Source organism: Trichosurus vulpecula, chromosome 2 (genome assembly GCF_011100635.1).
Source record: "Trichosurus vulpecula isolate mTriVul1 chromosome 2, mTriVul1.pri, whole genome shotgun sequence".
Classification (NCBI taxonomy): Eukaryota; Metazoa; Chordata; class Mammalia; order Diprotodontia; family Phalangeridae; genus Trichosurus; species Trichosurus vulpecula.
In genome coordinates, this window is record NC_050574.1 from 38,736,885 (window position 1) to 38,762,222 (window position 25,338).

Consider the following 25,338-nt stretch of genomic DNA (forward strand, 5'->3'; position numbering starts at 1 on the left):
GATAGGAAGGTTTTTCTTACTTGGAGACAAAAATTTGCTTTAGACTACTCTCCCTCTCTCCCCCTCTTTGGAATAAAATAGAAGTTCAATCTGGCCGACAGAGTCCTGGACCCTGGAATCAGGAAGGCCACACTAGTGTGACCCTGGGCAAGTCACTTGACCTCTGTCTCAGTTTCCTTATCTGTAAAATGGGGATAATAGTAGCACCTACCTTCCAGGGGTGTGGTGAAGGTCAAATGACCTATTTGTAAAGCGCTTTTCAAATCTTGATCAATGCCAGCTATTGGTTATTGTTGTGACAGCCCTACAGATACTCCAGGTCAACAGGCATGAAGCACCTACTGTGTGCACTTAGAGGTGGTGTAAAGATTAGAGAACCAGCTTCCGGGAGCCTGGGCTCTATCCAAACTTGGTGCAGATGTGTGTTGGGGGGTGGGGTCGGGAATTTTCTCACCAGGGAGTCCCTACGCTGGAGGGTGCAGACACATCAGGCCCTGCCCTCAGGGGGCTTACAGTCTTTATGGCTACTGACCGTCCCTTCAGTTCTTCTAAGTCTTTTCCGGGGAAATATTTTCAGTCCCTTCAGAGGATGCCCTCACAGGAGCCCTTTCCACCCTGCGCTGCTGTCTTTTGGCTCCTTCGGGCTCCATCCCGCTCATAGTCAGAGCCTGGCCCAAGATGGAAAGGATCGTACCGGCAGCCAGATTGTAAATGCTGCTGCAGGCTGGAGGAATCACGGAAGTCTCCCTGGAGGAGGTAGAGCTTTGGGACTCTGGCAGGATGGGGTGGGGGCGGGGGCGGAGAGGCTGGAGGATTTGAGGAGGGGAGGATTAGGAGGAAAAAGGACGGACCGCCTTTATTCCCCTAACCGTCACCCGATTGGGTGAGCGGAGAAGAGAAAGGACGCTTAGTCCCCTCTTTTACCCCCGCCCAACTTTCTCTAATTATAATATTCAAGTTCCCAGAGACCATTCTATCGATGCCCGCCCACAATGGGGCGAATCCAAGGGAGACACCCCGCCCTTCCCACAGACAGACGAATCAGCGGGCGCCGTGAAGCGAGGGGGCCTTGCGCATCAAATCACAGGAAGAAAAGGGAGATGGAGGGTGGGACTGCACTATTGAAGGACAGGGCGGCGTGGCGAATCCGAGAGGTTCAAATGGGCAGAATGAGATCGGGCAGGGGAGAGAAGGCGGGCTTATGCAGATAGAGGAAATCTCACCAATGGCCGGCAGCCCCCGAGGGCAGTGGGGGGGGAGGGGATGTGGGGGGCGTGGCTATGCTGCTAATCAGGGCCCCGAACCCCGAGGCCCACCAATGTTCCCCGACCCTGGGTTCTAGGGGCCGGGAGGCGTGGTCTATGCAGATCTTCACTGCTCAGACCCCGGAGGCCCACCAATGGCCCTGCCGCTGGGGGAGTCGAGAGGCGTGGATCACCGGCTTGCCACCAATAGGCAACCCTCTGGTAGAGCCGAGGAGGCGGGGCGATGCAGATCAGCCTCGGCTCGGCGGCCCAATGGGCTGTGGCCTATGCAGATGAGACGGTGACAGCCGGGCCGGACCGGCGGGCGGGCGCGCGGCCGGCGGGGCGCTGGGGGCCCCCAGGGAAGCCGGGAGCGGGGGCCGAGGCCCGGCGTAGGGGACGACGCGGCCATGATCCGGGCCTTCTCGTTCCCCGTGAGCCCGGAGCGGGGTCGGCTGCGGGGCTGGCTGGAGGGCAGCCTGGCCGGCCTCTGCGAGCTGCACTGGCTGCGAGAGCGCCAGGAGTTCCGCGTGCGCCAGGCGCTCCGGCTTGGCCAGCCGCTGGCCAAAGGCGCGGGGCCCGGCGGGGCGGCAGACGACGGCCGGGACCAGGAGGACGAGGCTCTGGGCGACGACGATGGCGAGGAGGACGACGACGAGGCGGCGGCGCGCCGGGCCGCGGCCGCCCTGGAGGAGCAGCTGGTGAGTGCGGAGAGGACGCTTGGAGATCCCCCCGTGGGGTACGGCCCCTCCCAGCCCCCCGCCCTCGTGTCCTTCTCTTCGTCCTCCCCGCCTCGCTGGGCCTGGGCGACATCCCACCCTCCCGGCCGGACCCCCGGCCCCAGCCATCCCCCGGCGGATCTCGTGCCCTCCGAGCCCTTCCCGCGGGGATCACGGCCCCCCACCTTCTCCCTCCCTGTGCTTGTGCATCTTGGCCCTTTCCCTGTGCCTTGGCTTCGGATCCGTTAGAAGAGACTGGAGGGGGAGGGGGAGTCGGAGCGGGAGGCGGTGGACCTCCCCCTCCATCCCCAAGCCGTCCCCAGGTCTCTCTGTCATTGGGGAGCCGAGATTGGGGGTCCCCTCTCGCTTTGGCAGGGCTGGGAGGGGGCTCAGCGTTAGAACTGTTGGGGGGACTTGAGGCACCTCCCCAATCCCCGGGTCTCATTATGGGCTCCCCGTCTTCACTCTCTTCCTTACGCTCCCCCCCTGCTAGGGGTCTTGGCGATCTCACAGGAGGAGAGGGCCAGAACCCAGGGGAGTCACTTGGAGGCTGTAAGCACCCGTGGAGGGTTCTTGGGGCCCTCCTCCCTCCTTCTCCAGACTTGAGCTTAGTCTAAGAGCTCCCAGACCTGGGGTAGGGGGATGAGCCTGGCAAGGGATGCGAAGGTCAACTGGGGAGGGGGGCGGGGCATTGTCGCTCCTCGATCCCTCAGGCTCTCCTTTCTTGGTCTCTCTGTGTATCGTTTGGTTTCAGCTTCTTAAATGCGTCCCCTTTTGACCATCCAGATCTCCTTCCTTCTATTCCTGCCCCCCCCGACCCCCAATCCCGTGTCATTCTCTCCAGGCCCTAATTTCCCTGACCTGATGCTCTCTGGTCGAATCTCCTCCCGTTTAGCCCAACCCTGGCCTTCGGTTGGGGGAGGAAATGAGGGCCCCTATTTTTTAGGGGAAAGAAGTGGGCTTTAACTCATGGAGGGGGATGGGGGAGAACAGGCCTAGGGCTGTGCAGCCCTCCTTCACACTCCCCCCCCCCCTTTCCCCCGGGAGGGCCTGGCCACATTCCTCTCTCCAAGCAGAAACAGCTGTGGGAGGCCCCGCCTCTCCTGGCCTCCGCCTCGGCCCTTCTCCAGGAGAGGAGAGAACCACTGGGATGGGGATGGGGGTGGGAAAGGGGAGGGGGTAGAAAGGAGAGGGTCTTATGGGGGGGTAGTACCCAGGCCAGCCGTGAACTTGCGCTGGGGGGGTGGGGGAGCCAGGTGGTCGAGGAAGCTGGAGGAGTAGATGATTCTCCCTATCTCCATGTCTCTATCTCTGTTTCTGTGGCTCCCTCTCGTTATGTCTCCATCCCTCCCCATCCCCATGTTTCCCTGCCTTTCCCTTGTGCCTCCCAATATCCGGCGACCGGGGGGGTGGGTGGGAGGGAGAAGGCTTTCTCACCGCGGGTGGGCGCGAGGAGGGCTGGGCGCCCTGGGGAGTCTCAGAGGAGAAGGTTCATTCACCCGCTTGGGGTCAGGAAGCCTGAGGGGGGGCCGGGGAGGTGGGAGAGGCCGCCCCAGTCAGAGCTGTCTCCAGGCAGAGCAGAAGGGGGGCGGGGGGAGGGGAGGAGGAGGAGGGAGGGAGAGACAGCATGGGCTGGAGGAGGAAGGCTAAATATACTCTCTGAGGGGAGGGTGAGGAGGGGATAGTGGGGGAAACCTATCTTCCAGCCCGAGCCCCGCATACACAATGTACCCTCATGAGGAACTGGGCTCTCTTAGCCCCGCAGCAGGAAGGACCAAAGTTAGTGTTAGATGGACTTTCTAGTGGGGATGAAGGGCCACTGGGGCAATTTAGAAGAGGAATGGAGTGCAGTGAGGAAATGAGTCTATATGGAAATCTATTCTATTTGAATCTTAATCTCTGTGTAACCTTGGGTCTCAGTTTCCCTCTCTGTAAAGGGAAGGGGTTGGACTAAATGAACTGGAAGCTCTAAGTGGTTATGAAATCCTGGATCTCTAAACAGTGTTCTCTGGCATCTAGCCCTGAAGGAGCTGAAGGGAGGGTTGGGGAGGAGAGGTGGGGAGAGTTTCCTCCAGGGCCCCCTTCTTTCTGCCCTAAATAGGGAAGGAACTGACTCTTCTGGTGAAGCCCTGCCCCTTGCCCCTCCTCTCCTCCCAGCTCCTGGACCAGGGAGGCCAATCTTCCCTTATTCCTGCCCTCCACCCCCTAACACCCAGACAGGAATCTTTTTTCTGAGGGTCAGGAATGGTAGTGGAGGGAGCAGGTACTGGCAGTGCTCACACCTGGCTTCTGATCTGGACTTTGGATAGATACCCTGTATGGGAGAAGGCATGACCTTCTCCCACTCTGGGCCTCAGTTCCCCCAATTGTAAAAGGAGAGCATTGGAGAAAATTATCTTTGAGTTGCACTTTAGCTTTTTAATTTTCTTTTTCAATGAATGAGCATGTATTTTTTTCCTCTTATCCACTCTCAATTTAAACGGAAAAAGAAAAGAAAAACAAAACTCTTATGACAAATATAAGATCATGAAGAAAAAATTTCCCCGTGATGTCCAAAAAATATGTCTTATTCTCCATCTTGAATCCATCACCACTCTTAGGAATCCTTTGGCATCATAGTTGATCAAAGATCTGAAGTCTTTCAAAGACATGATTATTGTATAAATTGTCCTCATGGCTCTTATCACATCACCCAGCATCGGTTCAGAATGTCTTCCCAGATTTCTCTGAATCCATCTCTCTTGTTATTTCTTATGTCAGTCAGTCTATAAACATTTATTAAAAATCTACAATGCGTTAAACTCTGGTAAAGAAAGGCAAAAGACAGTCCGGCCCTCCAGGATCTTCTCACAGTCTAATGAGGGAGACGGCATGCAAACAACGGCACATTCTATTACATTCCCATTGCATGATTTTCTTGGCCATTCCCCAGCTGATGGGCACCCCACCTAGTTGCCAGTTCTTTCCCTACCACAAAAAGCTGCTATTAATGTTTTTGTACCTCTGGATCTATTTCTTTCTTTCGATTTTGTCTGCCTTTTAGCTTCGAAATCTTATCCTAAGGAAATTACAGCTCTGAGTATAAGGACCTAGGTTTTAAGTTTCTATGGGTGTAAACATCCACTATTCTAAGTTTCTAAGTGAAAGATTTAATGGGTGTAAAGTCCTACAAACGTTGACCTACATTCCCTAAGCTCTGGCTTTAGATGAACCAGGTTCAATCACGGGGAATTATAGGGGGAAAATCACTTATTGGCTCACTTTACCCCACCCAGTTTCCTCTGGGGAATCTCAAAATATAATTTCCAATACAGCTTTTGTCTGGGTCTTCATAGCAGTAGGTAAAAGTCCTCCATGTCCATTAAAGCAACAAAAGTAACAATGCATATATCAACTCTAGGACAGTCTTTATTTTTCCCTGCAGAAAACATATAAAAGGTTTGTAGTGGTGCATAAACAATGGCCCATTCTCCTTTGGTGAGTCTCTCTCCTCTCAGGATTCTATACAATTCCCCAGACCCATGGTACCCTCATGGTACCATGGTTTGGATTCCCATCAGAAAGAAAACAAAATTGGGGTTTCTCACAAGGCCTCCCCCCTCCCCTGGACAACTTGGTGAATCTAATTCTGCCCAACAGTCACCTTCAGGTCCCCTGCCTAATTTTGTTATCCTAAAGGGCTGAACTTGCCTGAGAAGGAATATAAACTTGGTTTAGCTAGACAGGCAAGCTTCTAACATTCCACTGAGCCCCACTCTCACCCTAGAAATTCATGCTGGTACCCAGCTTTGTAGCCCTACCTTGAGGTCCTCTCATTGCAAGGAAAGAAACTTCAAGTGGCTAAAGAGGCAGCCCCTTTCCAGTGAACCTGTGCTATCTGAATCACTCACCAAAATAGCTTAGGGAAAAGTCCAGCTATTCTTCTCTCCCCATGTTGCCTTTTTGCTCCCTTTCAGCTTTCTGTTCCTTTAGCTGTTTGTATTGGCGAGGGTGGGGGGAACAACATTCTTTTCTCCCAATGGGCTGGTAGTGCTCAGGTCCAATAGGGAAGTGCCTCGTGGAAATCCGGATGAAGTACAGAAGAGATAGACCGGGGGACAGAGAGGTATGGGGGGAAAGTGGGGCTTTCCTGGCGTTCTTTAGAAGGCTGGGTCCCTGAATTCTTCAAGCACTCAAGTATTCTGTGAAGTTTGGATCCAGTCAGAGGGCCACACTTGAGGACCTAGAGGGCCACATGTGGCCTTGAGACCAAAGGTTCTCCAGCCCTGGTGGGAAGTGATAGTACTGGCACTCTCCAAGTGCCCTGCCTTGAGGCACAATAACTCTAGGCCAATCAGCTCAAGTTCTTTGCCTGAGCCCTAGCCACTCATCTTCATGGAGCTAGGCACAGGTGGACCCGCAGTATAACTGAACTGTCCCTTGTGCCCTTCCCCCTCCCAAGAGGGTGTCTCCAGGGTGTCCCAAAAGTCTGAGTGCGTGTATGGTGCTCCAGACTGATTTCGCTTTGCTTCCCTTCTGCATTCAGGAGGGGACATCTGGATACCTGCCGAAGTTCTGCCACTGCTTCAGAGCCAAGTCCAAGCTCCGCTTCCTCCGTGAAGCCTTTCTGATCCCCTGGACCACCCTGCCTTGACCTCCTCATATTTTGTATTGCTGCTGTCAATGGTTGACATTGACAAGATGCTTTTCAGCTGGCAAAGGCATTCACAAACACATTAGTGGATCTGTCATAGATAGGGACCAGAGCTTTAGAATAGGAAGGGACAGCTAAAGCCATTGAGACCAAACCTCTCCTTTTTGCTTTTCTTTTCTTTTCTTTTTTTTTTTTTTTTTTTTTTTACAAAGTGGGGAAACTGAAGCCGGTGGAGGTGAAGTGACGGGATCATAGCCATAGAGCTGGGAGCAACTTCAGAGGCCTCCAGTCCAGCGGTGGGGAAACTTCCGGCTCAAGGCCACATGTGGCTCCCTAGGTCCTCAAGTGTGGCCCTTTGACTGAATCCAAACTTCACAGAACAAATCCCCTTAATAAAAGGATTTGTTCTGTAAAACTTGTGGCCTCAAGGCCGAGGATTCCCCACCCTTGATCTAGTCCAACTCTCTTCATTTAAGGAACTGAAGTTCAAAGAGGCTGAGGGATTCCTCTGAGCTCACGTAGCTAGTAAGCAGCAAGTCAGGTTTTGAACCCAAGTCCTCTTACTCCTAATCCAGTGCCCTTTCTCCTGCACCACTGATGGTTATATCAGCTTTGTAGCTTCCCCAAGCCACTGTAGCCTCTTAATAAGGGGTTGTTAATTGAGCTGACTTGAAAATTCCGATCTAAATCCAAAGGGAAGATGCGGGTTGGGAGGAGTAATTGTTTTCCAAGGCAAATTAGAGAAAGCTCATTCCCTTTCCATCTTTGCCCTCCCCTTCAGGAAGGGATTAAGAATAGGAGGGGCCTTCAGTCATGCCCTCCAGTGTCATGATCTGAGCGAGTTGGGAAGTCCTGGTGAGAAAACTCTCCCCACCAAGATTTCAAACTAGTCTAGCACAGAAGAGTATAGAGACTTGTCCAAAGTCACACAAGCCAGAGGAAGGACTCAGATTCTTCTTGGCTTCAGGCCAACCTCTATCCAAATCAATTCAACTAGCATTCATTAAGCACTTACTGTGTGCCAAGCACTGTCCAGGGTGCTGAGAGTACAAAGACAAAATACAAATAAGTTTCTGCCCTCTAGGGGCTTATGTTCTACTGAGGGAGAACCAAGTAAACAGATAAGTAAACACAAAACGTATACATAGTGGGGGTGGGGGGAGGGTCCCCTAGCAACTTTGGGAACTTCAGCTGAGCCTGGAAGGGAGCTTAGGATCCCCAGAGGTGGAGGTGAGTAGAAAGAGCATTCCAGCCTGACAGAAAGAAACCCTGTGCAGAAGCATGGAAATGAGACTTGAGATGTCCTGTACTGGGGTACAGCAAGGGAGTCACTTTGGCTGGAGTGCACATCATGATGGGAATAATGGATAATCATCCTGGAAACACAGCCCAGCGCAAGATGCAGAAGTGTTGCCAGCAAAGACATTGGTCTTTTATTCTAAAGGCAAAAGGTTAGCCCCGGACTCTTCTTGATTTAGGGGAGCAACATGGTCAGTGTCTGCAAAGGTGCCTCCTGCTTTGAGTGGAAGGTTCTCCAACTCCAAGGCTCCTTCAGCCCCCCCAAGGAGTCTCTGGTCCCTTTTCCTTCTCTCTTCCTCACTTTTAGTCTTGTTTATTCCTGGTGTTCTTTGTAGGGGACTTGAGGCCCCGGGTTTCAGGGCAAGAGTGCAACTGTGCAGGAGTGTCTTTCCTTGGGTCCTTCCTCTTTCCTTCCCCTCACACTCATTGTTGTTCCAGGAGGCCTTGCCTGGGTTGATGTGGGAACTGGGTCAACATCTGGGAGAGCTGAGCTTGGATGCTGAAGGCCTGGAGGAAGATGTGGGGCTGAGCTCAGGTGAGAGGAAACCCAGCAACCAAAATCTAAATCCCCTCAACTCTCAAAGTTGAGGCCCCAACCTACCTTCCCTCTTTTTGTCTCTCAATCATCTCTCCCCTCCCTTCCCCTTCCTTCTTTCTCTCCTTCAGTCTCTCCCTTCTGTACCTCATCCAGGTTTCTATGAAGGCCCTTCCCCTACTGGTCCAGACTCCCCTCCTTCAACATTTGGAGGTGACAGTGGTTTCTCTGGCTCTGGTTCCTACAGCCGTCTAGGCCCCTCTGAGCCCCGGGGAGTATTTGCCAGCAAGAGGCCCAAGTCTCTGGGTAAGAAGGCCAGGAAAGGGACACTTGGTTAAGTTGGAGGTGGAAAGAAGGAGCCTTGGAAAGGGGGCCATTGATTTATGGAATTTTGTGACTGGAAGGGAATTGTGCTGAGGGTTTCTGAAGGAAGTGTGTGTATATGTGTGTGTGGTGTGGGTATGAGTGTATGTATATGTGTGGTGTCTATGTGCTTGTGGTATGTGTATGTGTATGTTGTGTGGTATCTATATGTATGTGTGGTATGTGTATATTGTGTATACTGTGGTGGGTATATTGTGGTGTGTATGTGTATGCATATGCATATGTGGTGTGTGTATGTATGTGTGGTGTATATATATGTGTGTGGTGTGTATGTGTGATGTGGGTGTGGGTGTATGTATGTGTGGTGTGTGTCTGTATGTGTATGTGGTATGTGTGGTATGTATGTGTGTGGTATGTGTGGTGTGGGTGTATGTGTATTGTGGTATGTGTATGTATGTGGTGTGTATGTGTGTGTGGTGTATGGTTTGTATATATGTGTGTGGTGTGGATATGTGTAGTATGTGTATGTGTGAGGGATGTGTATGTGTGTGGTGTGTATATATGTGTGTATGTTGTGTTTGTGTGTGGTATGTCTATATGTGAGGGACGTGTATGTGTGTGTAGTATGTATGTGTTTGTTGTGTGTTTATATGTGGTATGTGTATGTGTGAGGTATGTGTGTGTATGTGGGTGTGTGAAGGGGGAGAGGTGAGGACAAGTAAGGAGGGAGGAGAACAAAGGGAGGAAGAAGGTGGGGACCAGGTTTGTCCAAAGGGCTGGAGGGAGGGAGTGGGGTAGGTGAGTAGCTGGACTCGAAATCATGGTTTTTATTTCACATCCCTAACCTGCTGTGTGGCTTTGGGTAAGTCCTTCCTCCTCTTTGGGCTTCAGTAAGGCCCTCAGAATGCTTACATTCTGCCAGGATAACTAGGCAAGAGAATGGGCAGGGAAAGGAATTGGGGAAAATGAGTGGAAAGAGGACCATCCATTTAGAGCTAACACCAACAACTTAATGCTTTGAGGTTTGCGAAGCACTTTGCCAGTCAGTCCTGTCTGCCTCTTAGTGACCCCAATGGGGGTTTTCTTGGCAAAGATGATGGAGTGCTTTGCCATTTCCTTTTCCTATGGATTCAGGCAAACAGGTTTAAATGGTTTGTCTAGGGTCACAATGATAGTGAGTGTCTGAGGCCAGATTTGAACTCAGGTCTGCCTGACTCCAGGCCCAGGGCTCTATCCACTGAGCTACCCAGCTGCCTCCCAATTCTGCTCTTCTAATCAGTAAATAGGAGAAAGAGCAAAGAGAACTTGGAGAATTGTCCTCAGCAGCCAACCCACCTGGGAAGGGAACCATTCCCTCACTGACTGGCTAAGGCCGCTGGGTCTCCCGGTTAAGTCCTTTCTGGAGTGGCTGCAGTGCAGAGGAAGGTATTCTGAACACAGCGTTAGACACCTGGGCATTCTGGGAGTTCTGGCTCTGCACCCGAGGCTGTGCCGAAAAGCCCCTGGACCTCGGGGTGCTTCAATCTCCTCATCTCCAAAATGAAGAGACCAGACGCTATCTGAGATCTGTTCCAAAGCTACGTTTGGTAGTATTGAAATGACATTTCATACCAATGAAATTCATACTATATTCCTGTCAGCAAAATCATTGAGGTGCCATTAATAGTCTTTTAACATCCTTTCTTCCAACTCTAACTTTACGGGTTCACTCGAAGGGAGGGAGGGAAGGGGAGAGAATGGGGTGAGGAAAGAGATAAGGTGGGGGAAGGGAGGGGGGGAGGGGATTGTCTTGGGATGGGAGGAGGAGACACTGTCCCCAGCTCTTCTTGTCATCTCTCTCCCTGTAGGAGAAGCGGGCCCCAGCTCCCACGAGGCCTCCTTGGGAGGCCAGGCAGGGGTGCCTCGCTCCTTCTCGGCTCCCTATCCGACAGCTGCCCAGGAGGCCGGGCCCGGGGGTGTGACCTCCTTCCTGTCGCCCAGCCCGCTCCATGCGGTGGCTCTGCAGAGCCCCCGCCTGCGCAGCCGCCTCTATACGGACTCATCCATCGCTGGGTCCCCGGACGGCGCTGCCCCGGGCCGCCACCTGGAGAGCTACATCTCAGGCCTTCTGCGGCGCCGGCGGCGACTCCGTGGGCGTCCAGGGCCGGGCCAGCCCCGCACCAGTCCCGGCCCCGGGCCAGGTGAGCAGTCGGCAGCCCTCCGAAGGCAGAACAGCGCGCGGCAGCGGTCCGAGGAGTCGACGCACCCCGGCGTGGGAGGCTCTCCCGGACCAGGGGGCTGGCCGCCCTGGGACTCCAGCCCGCCCCCAGCCGAGCCTGCGCCTCCGGTAGGCTCCTCACCCCCCAGCCCGGGAGAGGGCCGGCTGGTGAAGGCCCAGTACATCCCCGCAGCACACGGAGGAATCCGCGGGCCTCCAGTGGCCCGCTCTGCCCGCCGCAAGGGTCCGCCACCTCCCCCGCTCACTCGGGGCCGCAGCGTGGAGCTGTCGCCTCCGAGGGAGCGGCCTCGGCCGGGCGGCACCAGGAAAGGCCGGTTCCCGGACGGGGCGGCCCGCCGGGGCTCCCCGCGAGGCAAGAAGGCAGCTCGCTCGCAGTCAGAAAACAGCCTTCTGAACAGGCCAGGCGCTGGCCCGGGCGAACCCAAGTACCATACGGTGGAGAGGGAGGAGCCGCGGCCGGCCCGGCCCCGTCGGACCCCGGCGGGCGCGGCCCCCGCCTCCTCTCGCCGCTGGCGCTCCACAGCCGAGATCAGCGGCGAGGAGGCCGAGGGCGGGCGGCGGGTCAAGGCCGCTCCTCGAGGGAGCGGGGGCCGGGCCGTCGGAGGGGTCCCGGGGCCCTCACCTGCCCCTCCGCGCCGCCTTCTCTACGGCTGCGCGGGCAGCGACTCCGAGTGTTCGGCGGGCCGCGGCGGGGCCGTCGGACGCCGGGGTCCCTCCCTGGGAGGCAGCGGCAGCGGCTACGGGCCTGTCTACGGCGAGAGCGAGTCCAGCGCCAGCGACGGCGAGTCCCTGGCCTTCAGCTCAGCCTCCAGCGACTCGGAAGGCAGCGGCGGCGGCCTGGTGTGGCCCCAACAGTTGGCGGCCGCGTCAGCGGCGGCTGGGCCGGGTGGAGGCCCCGGGGGAGCCCAGGGCAAGGTCTTCGTCAAGATCAAGGCCTCCCACGCGCTCAAGAAGAAGATCTTACGGTTCCGCTCCGGCTCGCTGAAGGTCATGACCACGGTGTGAGCTCGTCGGGAGCAGCGCCGAGGCTACTTGCCCAGCCCTGCTTTGGCTGGCTAGACTGGGAGCCAAGAACGCCAGGGTTCGCCCGCTGATTCGAAGTGTGGACTTGGGCGAATTCGGGGCCTCAGTTTCCCTGGCTATAGAATGGACTCAGTGAAGCAGGCAGTGTGGTGTAAAGAAATTTGGAATGAAGAGATCTGGGTTCAAATCCTGCCTCTGCCACTCACTAATTGAGTGACCTTGAGCAAGTCCCTTCGGCTCTTGAGGCCTTAGTGGCCTCTTCTGTAATGTGAGGCGTTTGGACACCCGATTTCTAAGGTCCCTGCCAGCTCTGACATTCTGTGAACCTACGAGCCTCTAAGGAGCCCCTGCCCTGTACTGAAGGGCTCTCTACTTTCCTATCCCTTTCTGGCCAAGGAAATACTTTAAGTTTGGGCCTCTCCTCCAAGTTCCTTCTTTATCGGGTGTTCTTCTCCTTTTCCCATCTTCATTGGCCCATTTACAATCCTGACATTCAGTTGCTGGGCCATGTTTCCATTCACTCTCCAAACCCTACCCTATCTGTCACCGAGATGACAGAAATGGCCAGTAGATGACGAGGGAATACTCTCCTAACCTCTGATGGGGTACACTGTGGACTGCTCATGGGTCCCGGGAGAGTCCAGTAGGGCTAAGCCTCCCTGGGATCTTTTCTGATGGCTCTGTTTATAATCTAATTTGGGGGCTCAAAAGTAGTTGAGGGCCTGAGCTCCCTGTTGCTTCCTAGCCCTTTCTTGGTGACCTTGAGTGAGAAAATGGAGTGGGGGTGGGAAGGAACAAGTAGATTTTCAGGGATAGAGGAAGAGGGAGGAGGCCAGAGGGGCACCAATTCCTAATTAGTTTTGTTTTTTAAGTTGCTGTATTTATTATCCTGACGGCGACTCCCCAGACGAGTGAGTGTGTGAGGGCTGAGGATGGCGATCCTGCCCCCTACCCACCCTTGCCCCACGGGAGCCAGACCCTTTTTGTTTCTATATTCTCTTTGTAAATAAATTCACAGTGTTATTCCGGAGGTGGTTTCCTCTGGCCCTGGTCCTGACATGGTGGCCATGCAGAGATGGCAGCCTTGGCTTACTCTCTTCCAATCTAATCCAATAAGCATTTTTTTTTGAAATGCGTTTTCTATAGCTCAATGGATAGAGAGCCAGTCTCGGAGTCAAAAGGACTTAGATTCGAATTTCATTTCCGACTCATACAAGCTGTGTGACCCTGGACAAGTGACTTCACTTCTCAATGCTTTAGGCAACTCTTGAAGACTGTAGGCCGCAGAATTGTGGTTGAATTGGTGTAGGAATCATCCTATGCCCTTTCAGACCAGAATCTCCTTGGCCACCTCTAGTTATAGTGCATTCTTTCGAGGTCCTGGGGTGCTGAGAAGTTCAGTCTATCCCAGGCTCACATGGATATGCTGTGCTGGAGGTGGTCATTGAAGCCAGGTGGTCCTTACTTCTGGCCACCCCCTTAGCCTTGCTGCCTCATGCCCTGAGGTTACAAAGACAAAATGAACAATCCCTGCCCTCAAGGGGATCCCATTCTACTGGGGAGGGGAGGGGAGCAAAACATGAAAGCAGATAGGTAGAAACATGACAGTTTGAGGAAGAGGAATCAGTTACATCGATAACTAAAAACACCAAGAAGGGCTTCCAACCTTCCTGTAAGAGAAGCACCAGTGTGCCAATAGGGAGCAATAGGAGGTCTTGAGCAAGGGAGTCATCTGGCCAGACTTGTACCTTGAAGGAAGCTAGGGATCCCAGGAGGTTGATGTCAGGAGAGAGAGCATTCACTTGGAGTCAACTGTCCCTTATTAAGTGCCTATCAAGTGCCCTGCACTGGCCTAGCAGTTGGGGACCCAGAGATAGGAAACTTAGGTTGGATTGGGCAGAAATTCCCAGGCAGAGTACCCAGACAAGTAAATCCGAAGGAAGGGTAGGGACTGAGATCTCATCGACATAGGTAACTCTCAGGTGAGGACATTCCCTCCATTCTTGCAGGTCTACGCCTTCTCTGCAAATTCTAGTTTTAGAGAGTTGCCTAGGTCATAGAGTACTGAAATGACTCCAGGATGACTCAGCCAAGAAAGTATCAAAGGTAGGACTTGAACCTGGGTCTTCCTGGCTAGGAGACCAGCTTTCTATTCACTCTGCCTGTCTGGATGCCTCTCATACAATACAAAGTAATTTGGGTGGGGAGCATGAATAATTGGGGGAATCGGGAAAGGCCTTTTGTGGGGGTACTTGAAATAAGCCTCATTTTCTCTGTCTCTAAAAAAAGGGACGAGATGGGTCTCTCAGGATGCTTCCCAAGCCTGACATTTGATCATTCTGTATGTCTCTGGTGTCCCCACTGTTCCTTTCAGCTTCAAGGCTTGTGGTCCTGCCATCCACCTCACCCTATGACCACTTAATGAGGGCACCATGTGCCCTATGTGGGCAGGGAGATACTCGCTAAACTTAGATGGGCACAGTAGCTGCCTTCACCAATCGGTCAATCCGCAAACATTTACTGATCTCCTCTGATGTTCCAAGGCACTGTGATAGACATTAGGAGACCAAGAAGCCGTTCCCAGTGCCTACTATGCTCTCCTTTGTCACCCCTATCTCCCAGAAGCCCTAATTTCCTTTAAGACTCTACTGGAGGTCTTTCCTAATTTTCTCCTCCCCCCACCCCCAGCTGCTAGTGGCCCTATCCCATGGCCATGTAAATAGTTGGTAAATATCTTGTATATATTTATTTATGTACACATTGTCTCACCTGAAAGAATGGAAGCTCCTTGAGGGCAGGGACTGTTTTTTCATTTCTGTCTTCGTGTCCCCAGCGCCTAGCACAGAGCCTGGCCCATAGTAGGCCTATAATAAAAGCTTGTTGACTGATTGCCTTCAAGGAGTTTACATTCTATCGGGGGGGGGGGAAAGAGCCTGTATTCGGAGAAGCTTAAGGCCTCTTCCCAGAGATGGTGCTTGGGCTGAGCCTGGAAGGAAGCGAGGGGTTTCTGGGGGGTGAAGATGAGGAGGGACAACAGCTAGGATGGGTCCATAAGGGTAGCTGAAACTTGCAGGGTGCGGGTTGGGGTGGGGGGGAGTTCTTAGAGAATTTTAGTTCGTTAGAGACCATCTCATCTCGCTCGGGTTTCTATGTTTCTCTCCCTGCCCCCCACCTGGCACTGGGGGATGGGGAACAGGGCTAGGCCGTCCCCTCTCCGCGGCTCAGCCTCCCAGCCCCTGCCTTATGAGAAGCAGATGTTGGGGCCGGCCTGGAAGCCGGGAATCGGCCTCCACCCCGCGCCAGCACACAGACGCTGCTTTCTCCTCCAGGAGAGGGAGGGGAAGCCCACCCCATCCCCCTCAGAATGTTAGAGCCCCAAAGGTGCGCCAGGGGCTGGGGAGAGGGAGGGAGCGGCCGGCGGACAGACCCCTCCTCCCCAGGCCTGGGGAAGGAGACCCTACCCTTCCCCTCTCAATTCCGCTCCCCGCCCCCGCCCTCCCCCCCCGGGTCCTGGCGCCGACTTCTCTTTCAGAACGCTCTGTGACTGGGGGGCCCTGGTCCCTCCTGGCAGCTCCAGTCGCCTTGATGTGTTCCAGATGTTGGAGTCGGTGCCCCTTCCTCCTCCATTGCCGGCACCTTCTGCTCCTTCTGTTCTTTGCCCCTCTCCTTCCGCCCAGACTTGGAACTGCATGGGCTGGGGGGGACGCCAGGCTTCAATCCTCCCCCCACTAAAAAAAATCCCAACTAGGCCAGGGACTCAGAAACCCCCAGCCTCCCGAGCAGGCAGAAGGAAGCCCCCCCTTTTCTTCTCTGCCCTCCCCACTTCATAGCCGGCCTGGCGCCGGCTGACTCAGCCCCTATAAATAAACACTGAATTTGGGTGAGCTGAGAACTCTCGCCCCCTTCTCTCTGCATCCCTCCCACCCCTGATTTTAGGCCCTGCCCCCAGTGTGCCTCCCTTTTCTCTAGACCCCTCCCCCAGACAGTCCCACCTTCTATTGTCGCCACCTCTCCAGGGCATCGCCCTGATTGGTCGAGGTTCTCCTAGGCCCTCGGGGATCTCCTCCTTCCAGTTGCCGCTGCCCCAGGGCCTCTTCTAGATTGATCTCTGCTCCAAGCCCTTGTCTTCCCCCAGGCCCTCGGGGATGTGGACCAGTTCCCTTCCCTGGGGGGCACAAGATCATTTGGAGGCCCAGCTCTGCACCTGCCCTGGAGACTAGGGGAATTAACTGGAGGTGGGGCGTGAGGGGAGCGAAGTAAAACAAAGAGAAAGACCCAAAGACACCCTGATGTGTATAGATAGAACTGGATGGGCCTTAGCTCAACCTTCGAATTTTTCTAGTGAGGAAACTGAGGCCCAGAGAAAAGAAAGTGATTTGTCCTCTGAATCCAGGTCTTTTGACTCCAAAGCCAGTGGACGTACCACACTGCCTGGAAATACAACACAAGCCTCATCTTGATAGCTGCAAGGTGCCTTACAGGCCCTCTGATGCAGCTTCGCCTTGAGCACGAATCCACACAATATTGACAAGTGATAACTTTGTCTTTTCTTGAAGGAGAACATCCCGGAAGGAGGTGTCGCTACCTCCTGAGGCAATCTAGTAATCTTCTGGGCTGGGCAGCTAATAGATAGAGCCAGTCTCCATCTGTCTGCCTGTAGCTCCCAGGCTTTGAAGCTGGTTTTACCCTGTGGGGCCAACCGAATGAAGCGAATCCCGCTGCTTCCGCCTGACAACCAGCCCTCCTCATTCTCAAGTTCGCTATGATGTCTTCCCCGGGTCTTCACTTTTTCAGGCTAAACCCCCTCAGATCCTCTCGTGGCGTCATCCGGATGTCCTGATCATCCTCGTCTGGATTATTTCCAGCTTGTCATAGAGACTTAGACAGAGATAGACTGAGACACAGAGGGAGAGAGGGAGAGAGAGAGAGAGAGAGAGAGAGAGAGAGAGAGAGAGAGAGAGAGACAGAGAGACAGAGAGAGAGAGAGAGACAGAGAGACAGAGACAGAGAAATGGAGAGATAAAGAGAAACAGAGAGACAGACAAAGAGACAGAGAGACAGAGACAGAGAGACAGACACACAGATACACACAGAAAGAGAAACAGACACACACACAGAGGGAGAGGGGGGAGGGAGGGAGAGAGAGAGAGAGAGAGAGAGAGAGAGAGAGAGAGAGAGAGAGAGAGAAATGGGAGCAGAGCCAAGCACAGGCCTCAGGACAGAAGAAAGGGAGTGTGGGAGGAAGGGAAGGAGATGGAGAAAGCAACAACAAGGGAGAGAAGAAGCCACTGGCAGGATGCCTACACAGAGAGGGGGAAATTAGCTCTAAAACGACCATCAATTTCCATTCATTTAAATTGTAACATCAACACCCTCCTACCTGGCAGGCACTGTGCTAGGCACTGGGAACACACAAAGATTAAATAATCCCTACCCTCAAAGTGTTTGCATTCTGCTGGGTGATACACAACACATACACAGCAGTAATTGATTGAAATGGAATAGGAGGCAGCCCCTGGGCTGAGCTTAGAGTGAAACTTCAGATGGAAGAGATGGGAGGTGAGGAGGAAGAGCATTCCCTGTTGAATGGGGGCCTGTATATGCAACAGAAATGGGACTTGGAATGCATGTTAGGCATTAACCTCTGCCTGCCTCAGTTTCCTCAACTGTAAAAATAATAGCACCTCATAGAGTTGTTAAGATCAAATGAGATAATATTTGTAAAGTGCTTAAAATAGTGCCTGGCACATAGTAGGTGCTTAATAAACGCTTATTCCCTTCCCTTCCTCCTCCTCGTAACAGCCAGCATCTATATAGAATGTTAAGGTTTGTAAACATTTTACAAATATTGTCCCAACTTTTCCTTAGCCCTAGGAGCAGGATACTTTTACTAACCTCATTTTACAGATCATGAGAGTAAGGCAGAGATTAAATGATTCCCCAGGATTACATTGCTTGAAAGTGTGGGAGACATGCTTTTAATGCCAGGTCTTCTAGCACACTGTCCACTGTGCCACCCAGCTGACTCCATCACCTCTGCTCATTAGCTGGAACATAGAAGTATGGGCTTGGGGGAAGGAACAAGTGGCAGGCACCGTGCTAAGTGCTCTCGTACCTCTGGGAGGGAAGGGCTACTATTATCCTCATTCAACAACTGAGGAACCAACTGAGACTGGCAGAGTTGGTCACAGAGGTAGAAGTTGTGTGTGCTAGCTCTTGACCTCAAACTTGGTGAATCCAGGTCCAGCTCTGTATCCACTGGGCCACCCAACTGCCTCATGGAAAACAACTGGAACATAGTCATGAATGGGAGTAATGTGAAATAAGTGAACAAGTCAGTCCCAGCCAGATTAGAAAGTGGATGGAGTACCGTCCTTGAAGTCAGGAAGACCTGAGTTCAAATCCAGTCTCGGACACTTACTAGTTGTGTGACCCTGGGCAAGTCACTTAACCCTGATTGTCTCCAAAAAGAAAAATGGAAAGGATCTTAAATGCCTGGCTCAGGAGTCCCTGTTTAATTGCAGAATTAGTAGGTGGCCACTGCAGATTTTTGAGCAGGGAAGTAACATAGTCAGACCTGTGATTTAGGGAGATTATTTCTGTATCTACAAATGGGTTGGAGAGGAGAAAGACTGAAAGTTTTTAACAGTCCAGGAAAGGTGAGGGGAGCCTGAACTAGTTTGGTAGTAGCTAGAGAAAGGAACACATACAAGAGACATGGACAGGACTTGCCAACTGACTGGACATGGAAGGTTAGGGTGAGAAAAGGCCAAGATGGCTTCAAGGTTACTAACCTGGGTGATTAAGAGAATGGTGGAGAAACTGGGAAGTTTGGAGAAAGGAAGGGTGAGTTTAGGGGGAAGATAATGAGTTCCGTTTTGGACATATTAAGCTTGAGATGCCTCCAGCTGGGGGGTATTTAGCAGGCAGCTAGAAGAGAGATTAGGGCTGGGTAAGTAGAGTCATCTACATCAAGATGATACTTGACTCCTTGGGAGCTGATGAGCATTCCAAGGGATAGAGTGCAGAAGAAGAGAAGGAGACTTCTCTTTCTGAAAAAAAGGGAGACAGGGAATGGACAGGAGAAAGAAAGATGGGATGAATTGGGGGAAGGGGGTGGCTGGTAATTCTCTACCAGTGCTTGGGATTTCTAAAATTCTGCTCCTGACTCTTGTGATATTTGGCTAGTTTCCCTCTCTGGGCCTCAGTTTCCATATGTGTAAAATAAGGGGGCTCAAACTCAATGATTTAAGCTCCCTTCAGCTTTAATATCCTGGGATTGTGTGGACTGATCCACGCGCGCGCGCGCACACACACACACACACACACACACACACACACACACTGGGTGATGTAGGGCTCAGTCCTCTCATCCTCCCTCTCCCCAGAGTTCCCAGGGCATTGAGTTTCCTTATGACCCTGAATGGTGGCTAAATAAGGGGCTTTGAGATCCTGAGACTGGCCTTCTAGGCATTTAGGACTCCTTTTTGCTACTTTGTCACCGCCCTGTGGCTATTTTCAGCATTACAGCCTGGGCTCTGGGGGATCTGGGGTCATTCCAAGGGAGAGAGGGAACTGTCTGTTCCGGGATGGAGAGTGGGACAAGGTTTCTTGATCTGATAATGACACTATGGTCCTGGTCTCTGGGAGAGAAGAGGGTGAAGAGAGGAGAGGGGAGAGGGGAGACAGAGGGGGGCTGGAGAGGAGAGAGGGGGAGAGGGGGGAGAGAGAGAGAGAGAGAGAGAGAGAGAGAGAGAGAGAGAGAGATTGATTTTGAATGTGTCCTGAATAGAGTGTGTGAGTGGCTGCCTTCAACTGTGTTCCATAATGTTTGCCACTAATTTAGTATGAGACACGCATGTTGCTGTGTGTATGCCTGTGTGTGCAGGGCTCACTGATTATGTGTCTGTGACTGTCCAGTTGTGTTTGCAGGGGTCTGTGCATGGGAAACACTGGGTGTTATGATAGAATGTGTGACTGTGCACATCTGATTGTGTGTGTGAGATGTGTATCTCTGTGATTGTAACTCAGGGAGTGTGTGTGTGTGTGTGTGTGTGCATGTGTGTGTGTATGCTCGCTTGAGTGTGCGTGTGTGAGATCAGGGCTTGAAGAGGCCCTAGGGACAGGGAGCAGGGGAGGGTGTGGGGGATCTGAAGGGAGGGGGGCAGGGGCGGGGCTGCCCCCAGGGTGCTGTGGCAGCTGCTCCCTCCAGCCTCAGCCTCTGCTATTGAGGCAGAGAAGGAGCAACAGGTAAGAGCCTCTTCCTGCCCCTTTCCTCTTCATTTGCCTTCCTTCTGTCCTCCCATCTCTGGGTCCCCAACCAGCTATCTGTCCCTCCATCCCTCTCTTCCTTGATCCTTCTATCCTCTCCCTTCATTCCTCCTCCAACCCTTGTCTCCTTGTCTTTCCCTTCTTTCTCCATCTAATTGTTCCCCATTATTATTCTCGATCTCTCTGGCCCCCCTCCTTCTGTCCCTCTGTCCCTCTGTCCTTCTTTCCCAAGGGGGAAGGCCAAGGTTTGTTTGTGCTGGGGGCTGGGAGCCTGGATGTCTGGACCCTTCTCTCCTCTAGTGCTGGCTAATGAGTCAGTGACTTGGAGCTGGGGGTTGGGGAAGAGTGGGGGCCTCCTGGTGAGGAGAAGAGGGGGCAGCTGGTGCTTAGCTCTTAATTAGCCCCCCTCCCCAGGCCCCCTCTCTTCTCCCACCAGGACCTTAATTCCCTTTTGCTTTAGAGCTGGTGCTAATTGGCATGGGGAGTCCTCCCCCCTCCTTTCCATCTTCCCCCCCCACCTTGGCCCTGACACTCAACAAGACATGAATATAGTCCATCCCCCACCTCCCTCAGCTCCGGGGGAATCATAGGAAATAGACAACCAGGGTGGGGGGCAACTGCTACAGAGACCATCCCCCATCTATTCTCCCCTCCATGTTCCCAATTCTATGTCCTAATTCCCATCTCCTTTCCCCTCTCTGAACCCTGTTCTTCATTCCTGTTTCCCCATTCCTCTGTTCTTCATCACTATCTGCTTATCTCTCCATACCATTCCCTCTCTATATCCCCAACAACTGCTTTCTCCATCTTCTTGCTCCTTCCATCCTTTTATCTCTCTGTTCCCCATTCCTGTTTTCCCCATCCCTCTGTTCTCTCATCTTCCTCTTTTCTTCCATCCCTGTCCTTCATCTCTTCCACTCTCCTGTCCCTTCATCTCTCTTTCTACATCTCTCTGGTTTTTCCTATTTCCCTCCTTCTTCTCACTGAGTTTCAATTTTCCTTCATCCTTTTGTTCTTTATCCCTATCATCCAACTCCCATCCCTCCATTCCTATGTCCCCATCCCTGATTGTATCTACTCTTGCCCCTCCACTCTATGTCTTTCCATCTTCCTCTCCCATGCTTGTTTTCTTGCATCACTATCCCTCATCTTTGGCTCCCCATTCCTGTTTCCCTCCACCCCACCCACCCTGATTCTGCCCCTTGTCCCTTATCATTGTCTTCCAACTCTATCCCTCTGCTCCCTTTCCCATTCATGTTTTCCCCAATTCCTGTGCCTCATTTCTTATTCCTGATACTCCATCCCTTGGTCCTTCATCCTTCTCTTCCAACCCTATGTCCTTCCATCCCTCTGCCCACCCATGTTTGTTTTTTCTCATCCCTCTTATTTCCCTCCATCCCTCTGTTACCCATCCTGGTTTCTCTACATCTCATTCTATCTCAACCCTGCCTTTCAACCCTTTGCTCTGCAATCCTTCTCTACCAACCCCCTGCTCCTCAATCTACTCCTGGCATTCCCACTTCCCTCAACTATCCCTCATCTTCATTTCTCCATTCCTGACCCTTCACCACTGTGACTCATCCATCTGTCCCTCCATGCCTGTTTTCTTTAATCCCTAACCCCCATCCCCCTTTATATTCCTAATTCCTGACCCTTTACTCCTGTGCCTTATTCCTACATCCCTTCATGATTATTTTCTTTAATTTTTGTCTCTTTTCTCTGTTTTCCTGTTTCTCTCTGCTCCTGTTCCCTATGTCTCTATCCTCCATCCCTTCATCTTTCATTCCAATTTCCCTCCATTTCCCTGGCCCCCTTCTTCCAATTCCTCCCAGCCCTCTGTTCCCTATCCCCTTGTCCCTTTGTCCCCAGGGCATCTGTAGGAGCATTAACCCCTTCCTCACAACAATGTCCAACAACATGGCCAAGATTGCCGAGGCCCGCAAGACAGTGGAGCAGCTGAAGCTGGAGGTCAACATCGAACGCATGAAGGTACGCACAGTTTGGGGACTGGGAGGTAGGAACGGAGGCTAAGGAAACAGAGGACAAAAGGATCCACTCCTCAGACCTGGGACTTACGTTGTGCAGTGGGACTAGAGAAAAGAAAAGAAGGAAAAACACCTGGTGTCTGGTGTAGTAAATATAGTGTTGGACTGAAAGACAGGAGAATGGGTTTGAAACTTTCCTTAGACACTTACTCCTCTGTGATTATTGGTAAGTATTGGTAAGGGAGACCTCTCAGAGTCTCAGTTTCCAAATATGGAAATGGGGACAATAACAATCTATCTGCCTTGCAGAGTTGCAGAAAAAAGGTATTTGTGAGTTGAAAGGCATTTTGTGAAGTATCTCATCCAATTCCTGTGAAAAAAGATGGAATGAAGTGAGCTAGATGCAAGTATAACTGGATGGATTCTAATGGCCAGGACAACTTTGAAAGAGGTCTCCAGTAGAGTGCCTTGAGGATCTGTAATTGGCTTTGTAATGTTGAATTTTTTTATTAATGACTTGGATAAAGGCATAGGTGGCATCTTTATAAAATGTGGAGATAATACAAAGCTAGGAGGGAAAGCTGACCCTGGATGAATGAGTCAGGATTCCCAAACATCTTGACAAGCTAGAACACTGGTTTGAATCTAAGAAGATAGGCAGCCAGATCCCAATGAATGAAAATAACAAATCTCCTGAAGGAGTTGAATATGTTTGAATTCACACTATTTGAAGATATACGTGTAAAAATAGAATATATAAATATATAAATGTAAAGTATTGTAAGTGGTTTCAGCCCAATGGAAATATGCAATGCAAATTCAAATAAAAGACCACTTCAGGGGATTCATTATCCACACTAATCAGGACCTAGGTCTAATTCAATAAGGATAAAAGGAAAGTTTTATTCTTAGGTTCAAGAAATCAATTTCACTAATACAAGATGGTTAAATAGCATTTGTCTGAAAAAAAATCTGGGGTCATTAGTGGATTGTAAATTCAGTATGAACCAACAGTGTGGTGTGGAAGAAGAAGAAGAAGAAGAAGAAGAAGAAGAAGAAGAAGAAGAAGAAGAAGAAGAAGAAGAAGAAGAAGAAGAAGAAGAAGAAGTAGAAGAAGAAGAAGAAGAAGTAGAAGAAGGAAGAGGAGGAGGAGGAGGAGGACCTTAGCAGTCATTGGATCCAACTTCTTCACTTTTCAAATGTGGAAACTGAGTCACAGAGCAAGGGAGTTACTTGCCCAGGAACACATAGCTAGTAAGGGTTTGATGAAAGATTTAAATTCAGGTCTTCCTGACTCCAACTTGGGTTCTCATCCCACCTCTGACATATCCTGGCTCTGTGACCCAAGGCCAGGCACATAACTTCTCGGTGCCCCCAGACAACTCTCCAAGGCTATAAGTTGCAGAAGAGGTGACTATCTATATTGGAGAAGAGCAGTCTAAGGATGAGTGTGATGATAGCTGTATTTGAGTACTTCAAAGTGGAAAAGAGATTAGGCTTATTTATTTATCGTCAAAGGCAAGACTAGGAGCGAACAAGAAAATCTAAGCTTCGTGTCAGGAAAAAACTTCCTAATAATTAGTCTTATCCAAAAGGCTTCCACGGGAGGTAGTAGGTTCTCCCTCACTAGGTGTCTTCCAATAACCAAACAAGTGTTGCATGGCCATTTGTAGGGTGGGTTCTCTTGGGGGATATCTTTTATGAGCACAGATTTAACCAAATGATCACTGAGGTCCCTTCTAATTGGAAAATTCTTTGCTATAAACATGAGTTCTTACTAGTGGCAAGGACATAAGATGCAGGGATTTAGGTTGGAGTTGAGGATCTGGTTCTTGCCGTGTGACACTGGGTGAGACACTTTCCCCTCTCTCATGTGTAAAATGGGTGAGCTGGCGTAGTACCATGGTGCTAGGGGAGGGGGAAATGCTGGATTTGGCATCGGAGGGCCTGAGTTTGAATCCAGGCTTCTCCTCTTACTCCCTGGGTTATCTCGGGTGGAAACTCTTTGGATGTCATTTTTTCTGCTATCAAAAAGGAAGGGGCTTGACTTGAGGTCCCCGTTCAGCTTCAGATCTTTGACCACCTCTCAGATATCCTTCAGCCCTAATCTTGTGATCGCGTGACAAGACAGCCGTAGGTCCAGGCTGTCACTGTTGTCACTGTCGGCATCAAGACTGAGAAGGGACTCATGTCCTTCAATCTCTGCTGCAGTTTTGGGGTCGGCCAGCGGGTGTCGCTGATGGGTAGGGGAGGAGAAAGGCTTGGCCAAGTGGTGGAGCTATGAGTATCAGGACTGGGTGGGGAGCCTAGACCGATGGCCCCGCCCGTGGGTGTCCCTGATGAGCGGGAGGGTCAGGGTGCATTCCCAAGCTCGGCCACGCGGGGGCGCGGCTATCATTAGGTCTGTGAAGAAGACTGCGATTCCAGCCTTGGCCATGTGGTGGTGCTGCGCACCGGCGACCACGGAGATTACTTGGTGTAGTTCCAGACCTGACCAGAGGGTGTCGCCTAAGGGGGACTCTGCTGGCTTGGGTGGGTGGTGGCTAGAGATGCGCTTAACCCTTTACCTCCCGCCTCAGGTGTCCAAAGCTGCGGCCGAGCTGCTGGCCTTCTGTGAGGCGCATGTGAAGGAGGATCCACTGGTGACCCCGGTGCCCGCGGCCGAGAATCCCTTCCGCGAGAAACGACTTTTCTGCGTCCTGCTCTGAACCCCCCAGCTCCCTAAAAATACAGAAATAAAATGAATGACTTCTGCATCGCCTGGCCTTGTGGGGGAAACTGAGGCACCGGGAGTGGGGGCGGTTGGGGCAAGAGATCTAGATTGACCGGAATCCCGCGTCCTCCCCTGGGGCAGTGGGAGCGATAGGGTGGAGATGCTCAGAGAGGGAGCGTTCATCTCCCCTCCGCCCCGCATCCCTTCTCCAGCATCCTCAGCATCTGGCGGCCCGTGGGCAGTCCCGAGCCACTCCCCGCTCCTTCTGGACCACCCCTGAGGCCAGCTCCCGTGTTCTTCACGCCTGGTCCCCTCTGTTCTCCATATTTGGCTACATCCCATAGCCCATCTCCCGTTCTGACCCAAGCCGAATC

The 25,338-nt window shown here is 52.2% G+C and overlaps 2 protein-coding genes across 2 annotated transcripts; both read left to right on the forward strand.

Moving 5' to 3' along the window:
* The first annotated feature begins 1,654 nt into the window (after positions 1 to 1,654).
* On the forward strand, positions 1,655 to 14,791 carry DACT3 (dishevelled binding antagonist of beta catenin 3). Its single transcript, XM_036742498.1, has 4 exons — positions 1,655 to 1,945; positions 8,334 to 8,430; positions 8,587 to 8,736; positions 10,602 to 14,791. The coding sequence occupies exons 1-4, from the start codon at positions 1,655 to 1,657 to the stop codon at positions 11,975 to 11,977; spliced, it is 1,914 nt and encodes a 637-aa protein (XP_036598393.1). The 3' UTR covers positions 11,978 to 14,791.
* A 7,380-nt stretch (positions 14,792 to 22,171) lies between these two features.
* On the forward strand, positions 22,172 to 24,959 carry GNG8 (G protein subunit gamma 8). Its single transcript, XM_036742601.1, has 2 exons — positions 22,172 to 22,255; positions 24,831 to 24,959. The coding sequence occupies exons 1-2, from the start codon at positions 22,172 to 22,174 to the stop codon at positions 24,957 to 24,959; spliced, it is 213 nt and encodes a 70-aa protein (XP_036598496.1).
* Positions 24,960 to 25,338: the final 379 nt, after the last annotated feature.

What these genes read in the sequence shown, in the direction of transcription:
- DACT3 (XM_036742498.1), top strand. Translation starts at nt 1,655, where the DNA reads ATGATCCGGGCCTTCTCGTTCCCCGTGAGCCCGGAGCGGGGTCGGCTG. An exon ending in AGATGTGGGGCTGAGCTCAG is followed by an intron (nt 8,431 to 8,586) that starts GTGAGAGGAAAC and finishes TACCTCATCCAG; the next exon opens with GTTTCTATGAAGGCCCTTCC. An exon ending in CAAGAGGCCCAAGTCTCTGG is followed by an intron (nt 8,737 to 10,601) that starts GTAAGAAGGCCA and finishes CTCTCCCTGTAG; the next exon opens with GAGAAGCGGGCCCCAGCTCC.
- GNG8 (XM_036742601.1), top strand. Translation starts at nt 22,172, where the DNA reads ATGTCCAACAACATGGCCAAGATTGCCGAGGCCCGCAAGACAGTGGAG. An exon ending in TCAACATCGAACGCATGAAG is followed by an intron (nt 22,256 to 24,830) that starts GTACGCACAGTT and finishes CTCCCGCCTCAG; the next exon opens with GTGTCCAAAGCTGCGGCCGA.